We start from the raw sequence: 14,446 nt of genomic DNA, 5'->3' as shown, positions 1-14,446 counted from the left end.
AAGAATGGATGGCAGGATACTCAAGGCACAGCTCTAGTGGGGGTGGGGTGGAAAGACTAACAAAGTTTTAGTTTTAGATTTAAAAATAATGGAAATAGGTGGGAAAAGAAGAATCTATATAAATTATTGAAAAAAAGGGAGGGGGGAGAAACGGGGTGGGGATGGGGGGAGGGGGAGTTTAAGATCTAAAGTTGTTGAATTCAATATTCAGCCCGCAAGGCTGTAAAGTGCCTAGTCGGAAGATGAGGTGCTGTTCCTCCAGTTTGCGTTGGGCTTCACTGGAACAATGCAGCAAGCCAAGGACAGACATGTGGGCAAGAGAACAGGGTGGAGTGTTAAAATGGCAAGCGACAGGGAGGTTTGGGTCTTTCTTGCGGACAGACCGCAGGTGTCCTGCAAAGCGGTCGCCCAGTTTGCGTTTGGTCTCTCCAATGTAGAGGAGACCGCATTGGGAGCAACGAATGCAGTAGACTAAGTTAGGGGAAATGCAAGTGAAATGCTGCTTCACTTGAAAGGAGTGTTTGGGCCCTTGGACAGTGAGGAGAGAGGAAGTGAAGGGGCAGGTGTTGCATCTTCTGCATGGGCATGGGGAGGTACCCTTGGTTAACTGAGGTCATCTAAAACTCTGCTGGCACGTCTTAACTCACACCAAGTCTTGTTCACCTCTCACCCCTGTGCTCGCTGACCTACATTGGCACCTGGTCAAGCAACGCCTTGTTTTTAAAATTCACATCCTTGTTTTCAAATCCCTCCTTGGCCACACCCCTCCCTATCTCTGTAATCTCCTCCAACTCCATAATCTTCTGACATATCTGCACTCCCCAAGTTCTGGCTTCTTGTGCATTCCCAGTTTTAATCACTCCAGCATTTAGTGGCCATGCCTTCAGTTGCTCAGGCTCCAATCTCAGGAATTCCCTCCCTACACCTCCCGCCTCTCTACCTCCTTTAAGACATTCCTTAAAACCTACCTTTTGATGAAGCTTTTGGTCATCTGACCTAATATCTCCTTATGTGGCTTGGTTTCATACTTTTTTGTATAATGCTCCTGTGAAGCACCTTGAGACATTTTATTATTTTACAGGTGCTATATAAATTTAAGTTGTTGTTGTTGGAAATACACAGTGGGTCTCAACAGTATCTCAACTAAAAAGGACTAGGTTAATATTTTAAGTGGACTATGGTGACTAACCAAAGGGTTTCCATCCAATATATTCAAGGGATAGAAATTCCGATGTTACCGTATGTGAGGCTGGATGTGTGCCAGGCGTGCTCCAGGTACACACAAGGGTAGATTTTGTCTCTGTCTCTGTTCCATATCCCAGGGATACAGTTATTAACATGATAAGGGCAGATGCCTGAGCAGCAGCAGCCCTACAGGGACATCCACCCACCCACCATGGGTGCAGACATTTTAAAGCACTGTAAATAAAACTCCTGGTGCACACACACAAGATGGTGTGTCATCTCTACATATATCCCCAAGGCATAAAATACAGCACCTCCAAGTGGAGACCCAAGCTGCATCAGCCTCCTTAGCCCATGTGCAGCCAGAAGTACAGGTTGCCAGCTTCACCAGAGGCAATCATACGGGCTGCCAGTGTTACCAGAAGCAGTCGTACTCCAGGTTGCCATTGCCACCAGGGACAGGTGTACCCCTCGCTGCCATTGCCACCAGGGACAGGCGTACCCCTCGCTACCATTGCCACCAGGGACAGGCGTACCCCTCGCTGCCATTGCCACCAGAAGCCGTCGTACAGGCTGCCAGTGTCACAGGGACAGTCATACTCCAAGCTGTCCTGATGCTGCTGCCCCTGGGCACCAACTAAAAACAGCTTTTCAAATGGATCTTGATTTATTTTGATGCTCTCAAGGTCAGTGCAGCATTCGGTAAACCGAACACACCTATTCAGGATGGGCATTGCACAGTTCAAACTGCTTTACAGTTATCAGCAAAGCACAGTGTTTGATAGGTGCTCTATTTAGGAAACATTTTATTTGTGTTGTGCCACACCAGTACTTACAGCAGCTTTGAGAACTGCAAGATCATTTTTGATTTTGCTAGTGGCTTGTGTTAAGGTGAGCAATGCTGTTTCCCTGATACTGGCTGTATGATCCCTCCTCGGAATCAGGGGAGTTCTGGTGAGCAGGGCATCAAGTTATTAACGAGGAATCTGAAGCAATAACTTACCCATTTGCAGGTATTTCCCTGTCACGCCAACACTCTGAAACTTGGGTTCAGTGGCACCATCTCACCGCAGAGGTTGTGGGTTCACTTTAGACACTTGAGCCCATAACCCAGGCTGACACCTCAGTGTATTACGGGGTGAGTGTTGTACTGTCACAGGTGCCATCTTTCGGATGAGACCTAATGAGAGCTCAGATGAGGCCTTTTAAGCATGGGACGTAAAAGATCCCCTGGCACTTTTTGATGAAGAACAAGGAAGGCCTGGGCAATATTTATCCCTCACCCAACAGCACTAAATCAGATTATCTGATCATCATTAAACTGCTCATTTTGGGACCTTGCTGCGTACATATCAGCTACTACATTTTCAACATTATAACAGCAGCAACTACACTTTGAAATCACTTCATTGGCTGTAAAGCATTTGGGAAGTCTTGAAAGCCATGATAGAAGTAGAAATTCTTCCTTCCTGTGACAGTGTTCTGTCGTAATCTGAATTTATATTTATACCAAGGCTTGTGAGACATTGTTGTAATGTCATTGAAGCAGTGCATAAACCTGCAGCACTGAATGCAAAGCGTCAACAGCAAAGATCGGTGACTGTTACTGGTGACATGACGAGCCTGCTTCAGCCGATGGTCCTGCAGGCTCTAAAACACTGAGCGAGTAGTAGGCACTTAAAAAAGATCTTTTTGTTCCTGGAATAAAGGCACCAGAAGTTGCAACATCATCACCATGTAAATCCTGCGTAAATTGCAACCAATCAGAATCGTTAAGCTAGTTATTGTAAGCAGTGAAGTGGTTAACAACAGACCACACTGTTTAATTGCAGTTAACCTGATATCCATGTGACTAGAATGAACGCACATAAAGAGATCAAAGGAAAATTCCACAGCATCTTTAACTCAGCCTTGAATGTACATCTGGCTGAATTTTTGTTCTCTGTTCAGCCTCTAATGAGTCTCTCTGAATGGCTGCCTTCCTTCTGCCAGATGGTCAGTCATTCCATTTTCCATTAAAAAAACACACACACACTTGAATAGATTCTGTCACATGTTTCTGAGGACAGCAACAGATCCAGTGGAGTCCATTCAGATGGCCTGACTGGAAAGCATTCGCAGATATGGAGAATGTGTGTGCATACGTGTACGATACATGTGCAAGCATGTGTGAAACATGTCTGAGCACAGGTATCTGTATACTTGTGCATGTACACATGTATGTGTGGGCATGTTTGTGCCTGTGTACACATGTGCTATTGTCTTGTTTTGTATGTTTTAATGCATACATGTATGGATATGTGTACATGTGCATCTTTCTGAATATGTGTGCAGGTGTCTCCTTCTGTCTGAATATGTTTGTTTCTGAAAGGTAAATCTTCAGATTATTTTTGGATCTTTTCATAACTCTGACATTGCTCTTTTCAATTTGATCAATAGTCTATGATTGTGGGTGGAATCGCGCTGGGTGTGGGCCTTGGTGCCAGGAGATGAGGAAACTGATGAAATCTGCAGAGCTTCTCATTCCTATTTGCTGCACAGTGACCTCTGCTGGAGAGTGCGTGCAGGTGGATGTTGGAGCTCTTTCGAGTTACCAACAGTCACAGATTGCAACTTCTTTCGAGTACAATCACAGTTCTTGGTTTTCCAGGAGTGGGACATGAACCCACAACCCTCTGATTCAAAGGCGAGGGTGCTATGAACTGAGCCACAGCTGACACCTCCCAGGTGGATGTGGAGGTGCACAGCAGCAGACTTGGTCATGATGCTGCCAGTTAAAATAGCCAGGTGCCAATTGCCTTCTAGGGTCAGACACAAACTGGCCCCTTGAATGAAGCACTGGAGCGGGAGTTATCGTCTACAAGAATGGAGGAGAATTGTAGTGGATGTACGGGGGAAGAAGCAGGTTGGGGGGTACTGAAGGTTGGGGGATGCTTCTCCATTTGTAGGTATTTCTCTGTCACTCCAACGCTCTGAAACTTGAGTTCAGTGGCACCACTCTCACCGCAGAGGTTGTGGGTTCACTTTAGAGACTTGAGCACATAACCCAGGCTGACACCTCAGTGTATTACGGGGCGAGTGTTGTACCTTTGCAGATGCCATCTTTCAGATGAGACCTAATGAGAGCTCAGATGAGGCCTTTTAAGCATGGGATGTAAAAGATCCCATGGCACTTTTTGATGAAGAACAAGGGAGGCTTGGCCAATATTTATCCCTCACCCAACAGCACTAAATCAGATCATCTGGTCATCATTTAATCTGAAGAAGAGTCAAACGGACTCGAAACATTAACTCTGTCTTTCTCTCCACAGATGCTGTTAGATCTGCTGAGTTTTTCCAGCATTTTCTATTTTCTTTTCAGATTTCCAGCATCCAGAGTATTTTGCTTTCATCTTTTGCTTTTTGCTTTTACCCATTATCCCTTGTCCATCTCTCTCGCTCTGTGGCAATACATTTGAAGAGTAACATGTTGTATCTCGTGGAATGCTGATTAGTTCTTCTCTGGTGTATTTACCAGAGGCATTCACGTAAGCCTGTTGATTGAGAAGAATGCTATTTTACATTCCTGAGTTCAGGATGGTTTAAAATTCTGACTAGATTATGGTAGTTAGTCAATGTTTAACCATTAAACTGAAAAGACAGTGGAAAATATCTGTCAACATCTGGAAAACAAAAAGGCAGGTTAACGGAGAGAAGATATCAGAACAGAAAATATCAAACCTGTTTAGAAATCAGCATCAAACAAACAATAAGACGTCTATCAATAGAATTGCTCAAAGGGTCCGAATATCATTTGCTAAAGCATGAATTATTTAGATTGTCTATTTAGATTGTCTTGCACCAAAATGAAATGGATCCTCATTATCCAGATCATTATCAAAATCCAGGCAGACGCTCCAGAGCAGTACCGAGGGAATGCTGCACTGTCAGAGGTGCTGGCTTTAGGATGAGTTGAGTTAAACTACAGCCCCATCTGCCCTCTCAGGAGGACATAAAAGATCCCGGGCACTAATTGAAGAAGAGCGGGGAAGTTCTCCCGATTTATCTCTCAACCAACAATGGTCATCATCATGTTGTTGTTTGTGGGATCTTGCTGTGTACAAATTGCCTGCCACATTCCCTACATTGCAACAGTGACTTCACTTCAAAAAGTACTTCATTGGCTGTAATGCATTTTGGGACATCCTTAGGCTATGGAAGGTGCTATATAAATGCAAGTCTTTCTATTACTCAACTCATAACGAAGTGCTTCCCAAATGTTTTCCTGATGTGACCCCATTTTAATACCTCAGACTTTGTGTGACCCCTCATGAGTGGGGGTGAATGGGCGAGAGGGTCAGGATTTAGAGAGTTGTTGAGCAGTGGGGAGGGATGCAGTGGGGATGGGGGCAGGGGCGAGATAAAACTGCTGGGTTTGCTCTGTGAAATGCGAAGGCCCACCATTTTACGGGCTGCAGCCGTAGCAGCGACTGGGCCTCAGAGAACAGATGATTAAGCCACGCCAGACAACATGAGGAAAAACGCAAGCATTTAAATGGACATCACCGCTGTCTAAACTCAGTCCGAGCTCCATGGCCTCCATTGTTGCCTCGTAGCTTGTGACCCCAAAATCTCATCCTGGGCCCCCACTGGTGATCGCAGCCTACAGTTTGGGAACCTCTGTCATAACACAGTAGATGGAGGTTCCCATGGAAGTAGATGGCTGGGGCATATTGTCATTTATGTGTAAACATGCAATGCATTAGAAGGAAAATTGGGAAACAGACATACAGGTGTACAGGTGCCAGGCTCCTTATCCCAAAATACACCAAAATCCCAAAGTCCCAAAATCCGGAAGGATCTGAAAGCTGGCTACACTCAGAGTTGGCCCCCTGGGTATACTATTTTTTATTTTTCATGCTTTATTTTATGTATTATAAGTAAATGATAGGCCTAGGACCCAAAATCCATAAATTCCCAAATCTAGCACATCCATGTCCCGAGCTTCCCGGATACGAGTTCCAGTACCTGTATTGTGGATGGTGTGGAACTGACTGGAGATGAAGCTGAATGAGAGGTGGAGGTGATGACAGACTTAGTAACATTAAAGTTGTGCATTTATAAAATGCATATATAACCTCAACCTCCGGCTCTTCGCGGAAGAGAAGCGGGCGGTGAGCAGTAATGGATGAGTCGAATGCATGGTTAAAGTGGTAGGTTTGTAGTGAACCAGAGAGACAGAGGTAGTCAGACTGAGGGTTTTAGGGATAGAGTTCCAGTTTGAGATGGCTGAAGGGGGAGTGAATCCTGGTAAGCGATTTCAAAATCATTGCCCAAAGAGAATTTACAATGATGGTGATGGAGCAAGAAGATATCCTTAATGGATTTCGAAATGGAGCGAGACAAGTTCCTGTCAACAAATAAGATTCAGGGTTGTTAGAAATGCATTGAAAGAATAGGTGGACCAGATGGACTGAATGTCTTCTCCTGCCCATAACTATGCAATTTTTTTATTGGTTCATGGGATGTGGGCATCACTGGCTAGGCCAGCATCTGTTGTCCTTCCCTAGCTGCCCTTGAGAGGGTGGTGGTGAGCTGCCTTCTTGAACTGCTGCAGTCCACGTGGTGTAGGTACACCCACAGTGCTGTTAGGGAGAGAGTTTCAGGATTTTGACCCAGCGACAGTGAAGGAACGAGGGAGGTTTGCTCACTCTTGATGTTTGACACCGAACAAGTACATACAGGTCCATGCAAGGGAGACCAAGAGAACAAGTTGATGAAACATTTGCTGATAAGCGTGTATAACAGAACTGTAGGCTGGTAGAAATTAAAATACTCCCCAGGGAGGCAGCATTATATGGGTTAATTGGCAGCATCGGTGGAGAAGAGCACAGTTGACGTTTCGAGTCCTCATGACCCTTCAACAGAACTAAGTAAAAATAGGAAAGGGGTGAAAAATTCCTATTATTTTTACTTAGTTCTGTTGAAGGGTCATGAGGACTCGAAACGTCAACTGTGCTCTTCTCCACCAATGCTGCCAGACCTGCTGAGTTTTTCCAGGTATTTCTGTTTTTGTTTTTGTTTTGGATTTCCAGCATCTGCAGTTCTTTGCTTTTATCTACGGGTTAATAGGTCCTTACTTAGTGTATTTATTGATTTTTAAATAGCAGAATGGAATGAGATCACCGTCTGGCTCAGATGGTACTGATGATGTAGGTTCTAATGGCCTTGTACAACAGAGCATCCACTGCAACTAAAGCAACTCCACAATACTGCAGTGTTCTATAGTCTTGCAGCTAACTCTAATAAATTACAATTTATAGTCCTGCATGAGTAAACACAAAAAGAAAATTGTAGGTCACAGCTAAATTTTATGAGGAGCCTTGGAGCTGATGTTAGGTGTTACCAGTGTGGAAGTCCACCGAATGGATGGACAGTGCGGCCAACATTTCTCTGTACGCCGCCGGCAGACAGTATTACTGATGAATAAAATTGGTCCTGTAATGCTAACAGCACCAAAAACCAAAAATCACCGATACTGGCATTGCTTTTACAGCCCATAGCAACTCAATTCCAGTGGCAGTGCTGTAGACTGGCAAGGATGTGGTTTTCCCCAAGGCAGCACCATCGCTAATGGCAAACACCAGCACTGCCACTACTAACACCAGACATGATCTGGCTGCAGACTTGTGCCTTTTTAGCTCCTGCATGGTGACCAGAATTGCAGTGCACGCTTTGCTGTTCTGGCTCACCCCCTCCAATAATGCCAATTCTGGAATTTAACAGGGTGTAATAGTACAGTCACACTCCACAAACACAGCGTCTCTGTGAAACTGGAGCCACATCACAGTGACACCGGCTTGGACCGTAATCAGGTGTGGAAGTTCCAACCTGACTCCGAAGTGCAATTCCCTTCTCCAGAGAATTTCAGGATTCTCACTCAGCTTCAGGCTTCTGTAAAGTTGGACCCAGATAACAAATTCATGCCGCATTTACATTCTAACTTCAGCATCAATGCAAAGCAAAGCTACATGGCACCAATGCTGCATTGACAATATAAATTCACCATCAGCTTGTTTGTGGTTTCATTACTTCAGACAGGCAAGAGTGTAAGGGCAGGGTCCTGGTAACTTGACCGCATTTAATTGCAGTATGAATGTTCCAAATTAAATCAGGTGAATGCGCTAACCTGTTCTTGTCTCTCTTTTCCCCCATGGTTACCTTGATGTTCTCCAATCAAATCTCTACAGACTTTGCTACAGGTAGGTGCAAAACAATCCCTGTTGATACCTTTTAATGCATTTTTTTCATCTGATTTATTTCTAAAAGCAAAACACCGAAAGGAGCAAAACAAGGTTGATGAGAGTCTGTACAAGATGGGAAGCAAAGAATGTTAAGGGTTTCTACAGGACATTTATAGATGCTGACTTTCCTGTCCTCACACAAGGAGGTTGCTGAGCTGACTTTAACTGAACCTATTTAGTTTCTGTGTTTAACTCATCTGAATGGGCTGGATGAGGTCCAGACGGGAAAACAGCCTGAGAACAGGCACTGGGTGGGAATACTGCCTGGGAATGAGCACCAGGTGGGAATACCACCTGGGAATGAACACAAGATGGGAATACTGCCTGGGAATGAGCACCAGGTGGGAATACTGCCTGGGAATGAGCACCAGGTGGGAATTCTGCCTGGGAATGAGCACCGGGTGAGAATACTGCCTGGGAATGAGCACCAGGTGGGAATACTGCCTGGGAATGAGCACCAGGTGGGGATACCACCTGGGAATGAGTACCGAGTGGGAATACCGTCTGGGAATGAGCACCGAGTGGGAATACCGTCTGGGAATGAGCACCGAGTGGGAATACTGCTTGGGAATGAGCAACATTTTAGGCCTTTATGACAGGTGCAAATCCCTGGCAGGTTGTGTGACAGTGAATAATGATAGTAAAATGGCTCCGGCCTCTGAGTGGCAGTCTGCTGTTCCCCGGATTGAATATTTACAAACTTATTTTAAGTGGGAGATGCTGTTGGCCTTCTATCTTGAGATGGTTTGGATACAGAAGTGAGGAAATGATATTCTGTTGCACAGGGTCTTGGCCAGACCCTACCTGGGGTTCAATTTTGGGCAACACACCTCAGGAGGGGCTACAATGTAGATTCACCAGAAAGGTATCAGGGCTGAAAGAATTCAAGTGTGAGGTCAAGTTGCATTCACTTTCCGTGTAGAAGATTGAACAATGATCTCACTGAGATGTTTAAAATAATAAAGGGATTCAAAAGGGTGAATACAGAGAAACTATTCCCTCAGATGTGGGTGTAATCTTCAATGACAGCTTGGCTATTTTAGCATATTTTAGGAGTGAGAAGCATTGCTTTGCATAAATGGTAGGGAAAATCTAGAATTCTCTCCTCCAAAAGGTTGTGGATGCTGGACTATTTAATGAGATCGATTTGTATGTTGAGGGTTTCAGGGGACATGGAGCAAAGGAGGGTAGATGACTTTGACGCACTGATCAGTCAAAGAGTGACGGATCAGGCTCGAAAGGGCAGCCCCTCTTGGGGGTGGGGAGGGGGGTCAGGGGTGAGGCCCATATCCTCTCACACCCAGTTTCCAAGGGCAGTACTTATTGGTGGACCCTGGCGGAAGCTGTGACTGCCTTTCATGGCAGGAACGCCCCACCCACCCCCGGGAGGTCCTGGAGAATGTGTGCATCAAGCACAAAGGGAGGAAAGATCCAGTGACACGGAATTCTGCTCATGTCTCTCCTGCCTAATCCCCCGAACCTAGGCCATATGAAACTTTAAGCGGAAGACACATGCCCCACAGAATGTTGCAGCAGCAAAACAGGCAATCTCACCCAGCAAGTCTGCACCAGCGCTTTCTCCACACTAGCCATCTGGTCAAATTGCACTCTAATGCAAATTTGACCTTACGCCTCTTGCACATTTTCCTAAATCATTAGTATAATAGTAAAACACCCATGACCTTCTATTTTAGCTTTCTGTCCCCTAAGCATTCCTCCATCTATATCATTACACATCCTTTAATGTCACATACAGTCATCTTGTAATGATTCTTCTGTAGCATCTTATCAAGTTCCTTCTGAAAATCCACATTTGGAATATCCAAGGCATTCTCTTTATTGGTCTGTGTTTTCCTCAATAAATTCAGTGAAGTTAACCAGGCACCACCTGCCCCTCTCCAATTGGTGCTGACGAACCCTAGAAACCCTGCTTTTTAGTCCACTTAGTACTTTAGAGACCATCTGCAAGGTTGCCAACCTGTCCTTCCCTTTGACATTAATTCCAACAGGGACCTTGACTTTGGCCTGCTTACCATCCCTTTTTCCAAAGCTTTTCCCACCTTCTGTACGCAGCACCTGGGAGGCAAAAGACCACTCAGAACCCCAGGAGCTGGGGGATTGTGAGCTAGCTCCTGTGTGAGAGAATGGATGACCACAAGTGAGCCCATGAATAGGGAGATGAATGTACAGTAGAATCCAACAAAGGGCTGTGCACACGTGAAGTGTGTCAGTGATTCTATTGCAGCAGTTAATAAATAATGAAGGCTGAGTTATACATTCGACAGAGGCAAATTCCAGCAACGTTTTCATATCACTTTTACCTATGGATGCTTGTTTCCCTACTGCAAGACGAGTGTTTTGTGACAGAAGTTATGAATCCTAGTGAGATGAGAAAAAGCACATGATGGGGTGTTGTGCGTCAAGAGTGCAACTGTGCTAGTCTGTAATTAAAATTACTTAATACCAGCCCATTGAAGTGTAAGTATAACAAAAAGGAAGGACTGTCAAACTGATATGAATTCAAACTAATATCCAGCACTGTAATCAGAACAAAGAATTGCTACTTACACAGCTGCTGATTTCCCTGAGGAAGGTGTGCAGCCTGGAGACTGCCAGGGTTTTGAAAGCTGTCCCTCCTGGCAAGATTAATGTAGGCAGTGGCTGATGTGGGCTGCACTGGAGCATGACTACATGATGCTGGACTGTTTGTAGAAAAAGGAGAGTCAATTTGTGATTAAGCGTGGAGACGGCAAATTATAAATTGTTTGGGAATCTGTGCCGGGTTTATTTTGACACAGGTCTGTGGCAATAAATAGCAATGATTTTCACCCCTTTATATAATCAGAGTGTTGTTATAGATAGCAGCCCTGACTTGAATAGCGGTGAGATTGTACTAACACCTCGTCCAGTTGTACCCAGTCACCTCAAGAGGTGGTTTCTTTCTATAGCTGCACATGATTCACTTGTTTATTATAGAACCAAATTTAACCAACTGGGAACTTTGAATAACCTTTGCTTTTTATATAATCTGTCAGTGTTTAGACTAAACCACAATTATTGTTTTTTTTTCATTTTCCCTGGTTTGTGCAAATTCATTGTACCAATTGCTGTTTACAGATCCGTTACCAAGACCATTCATGCTAAGTGACTTCCGATGTATTATATTGGCCAGTAGAGGCTTGCAGAACATCCATTTGACACGAGCTGTGGTGGAGCTGTTATGTTCTAACTAAAGTAGGGATGCTGGATATACCAAGGTTGCATAGTAGCATCTTCACTACAGCAAGATGTTTTCATATGGATAGGTTTAACAGCTTCTTTTGGGTTTGTTGTATTTTTAAGCATTGTTAAAGTCAGTTCATGTTACTTTAGGGGGGGGACTCATGTTTTATTTTTAGTGTGAACACCAGGTGAAAATCAGTGGGGGGGGGGGGATAAATTGGACTTCAAAAAAGCTGGGCAAATCCCAAGAAAATCAGCATTTATGTTGAACATTGCTAAAACCCAAGGAAGCAAGTACGGAACTTAAATCTGTACAGTCAGGTAAAGTGACAGCAATTTGCATTTATATAGCACCTTAAATGTAATCAGACAAAAATCAACACCCAAGCTAAAGAACAAAAGATTAGAGGGATGAGTAAAAGCTTAATCAGAGGTGGCTTTTATAGGATCACAGAGCCATTTGCAGAAGGAAGCCATTCAGTCCATCAAGTCCATGATGGCTCTCTGTAGAGCAATTCAGTCAGTCCCATTCACCCACTCTATCCTCATAGCCTGCAATAAATTTGAATAAGGATTTTAAGGAAGAGGGATTTGGCAAGAGGTTTCGGGAGGGAATTCCAGAGCCTCGGGCCTAGGAAGCTGAAGGCACCCCCACCAGTGGTGGAGTGAATGGAGGGAAGGGATCCTTAAGAAGCCAGAGTTGTTCTCTAATAGTTGTAGGGCTGCAGGAGATTACAGAGATATGGAGAAGCAAAACCATGAAAGGACTTGAACATGATAAAAATTTAAAACTTGAGGCACTGCGGAGCTGGGATCTGATATTGGTTATCGAACATATAGTGTTGATGGGCGAGTGGGACTTGGTGTGGGACACAATATGTGCAACTGAATTTTGGATGAATTGATGTTTAAATCTCATGGATACCACTTTGTGGGGCTCACCATCAGACTCACTTAAACCCTAAATAGTTTTTTTTTAAATTATTTCAAATTATTCAAGAATAATTTGTTTGTTATGGTACCAGACGTATACCTGACACTGTGATGGTGAAATAACATTTTTTGAGGATCGTAGAGTCATAAAATGGCTCCTTCCTTGTTTGACCTTCAAATCGAAGGTGACCATGTTCACCATCTGGGGCATTTGGTAGGATTCCGTGGATTATGTAGGTGACTGCTGAGGCTGACCTGCACCGATCAGGCCCTTGTGCTCCTGCACCCCTTTTAGAGTTGCACCATTTATTTTATGTTGCCTATCCTTGTTCTTCCTACCAAAATGAATGGATTATGCACAGGGGAATAGTTGTGATCTTGCGTTTACTAATTAATGCAAAGTCAGCCTTTGATGACCTCAGTCTGCAGGGGGGAATCAGTACGGTAACTGTGCTGCTGTATGCTCCCTGTAGTGCAATGGATATTGTCCATACTGTAGTATCTGAAGAAAACTTTCAGGTTCCTTTTTTTAAAAAAAATCCAAATCGCACAGCCTTCGTTTCTCTCCCTGCTGCACATCGAGGCAAGCGATGCATGTTCCTCGCCATCAGTGACCTCAGCACACCATTCGCACCATGTAATGTGCATGTGGAGTCGTGGATGTGGGCACTCACCCGTCCCCCTGACTTGATTTTTGGAAGGAAACGAAGAGATTTTTAAGGAGGTTTTAAGGAAATCGATTTTCTTCAAAAATTCATCAGCAAATAACCGATTATAAAAGACCCTATGAATTTTGTACCTTTTCTTGAAAATCTTTAAATTAAATGTAAAAATGAAAATTAGTATCTTGCAAAATGTGCAAAGAGAATTCAGTAGCCAAATGTATTTTTGCCTTTTTTTTTGGACTATACTTTCGAGGGTATTTGAGATCCAGATACCCCTGCTCATGCTTATCTTCAGCACTACATTTACTCTTGGGTTGGTGCTTCTATCTTGCGCACAAGCTTGTTTTCAGCATCCCTCCAGCTGCATAAAGGAGAATGCGCATCAAACAATGATGCACTGTAGCTGTAGCCAAAGCTCATAATTCAACCCGCTAACAGAGTTACTACTGGCTTATGCATTGTTGGCTCCTTGCACAATGTCAGTGGGGTTAGATAGTTCGCTGTATCAATCTGGTTCAAGGGAGAAGGGGAGGACACAGCAGCTGTGATTGTGTTTGCCTTTTGTGATGGGTCAGCATGAAGGAGGTTTTTCAAATGAGAACGAGTGAAGTTCGAAGCCCGTCAGCTTCACGTTAAGTTAAATTTCAAAAAAGCCTTGACCCACCTACTCGTGAGGGTAGAACACTTCCGGCTGCCTGACGAGGCTCTTTAACCAGATTCCAGTGAACTGTTTTTCATGTATTTTTGCACAGTCACACCTTGCAGCTCGTGCTACCAAGGTAAGGCAGGAAGGAAATATTTCCATTGTGCTTCCTACTAGATCTGACTGGGAAAAAAAAAGCACAAAGCTTTGTGCGATTTCAGCTCCTTTGCAGTATAGAAGAAAGTTGGACAGTGCATATCCATTGCAAAATCATTAGCCCCCTTACATTACATTACATTGGCTGTACTCCTGACTTCGGTGGCAGGGCTGCTGTCTGAAGGAGGCAGCTGCTGTCCTTGGCTGGCAAATATAAAACCACTTTGCCAGCAGCAGTGGTTTTTCCTGACGGGTGGGCTGCGTTAAATGGATCCAAGCCAGATGGTGAAGTATTAAACAAGATACAGACCCTTTCTTTGCTTATAGTCGTTTGGTGGTACAGAACTTGAGTATTGCTG

At 44.2% G+C, this 14,446-nt stretch overlaps 1 protein-coding gene across 1 annotated transcript in view; it reads left to right on the top strand.

Annotated features, from left to right (window-relative positions):
• Positions 1-14,446, top strand: part of acap3a (ArfGAP with coiled-coil, ankyrin repeat and PH domains 3a) — a 331,316-nt gene that overhangs the window by 248,898 nt on the left and 67,972 nt on the right. The window contains exon 10 of the mRNA XM_078558003.1: positions 8,415-8,426. Coding sequence (XP_078414129.1) covers positions 8,415-8,426 — 12 coding nt within the window. The remainder of the gene's footprint in view (positions 1-8,414; positions 8,427-14,446) is intronic.

The sequence above is a fragment of the Cetorhinus maximus genome, chromosome 15 (genome assembly GCF_964194155.1).
Source record: "Cetorhinus maximus chromosome 15, sCetMax3.hap1.1, whole genome shotgun sequence".
NCBI classification, from domain to species: Eukaryota; Metazoa; Chordata; class Chondrichthyes; order Lamniformes; family Cetorhinidae; genus Cetorhinus; species Cetorhinus maximus.
Note: the sequence above shows the minus strand (reverse complement) of the source record. Positions and strands in the feature narration are given on the sequence as shown.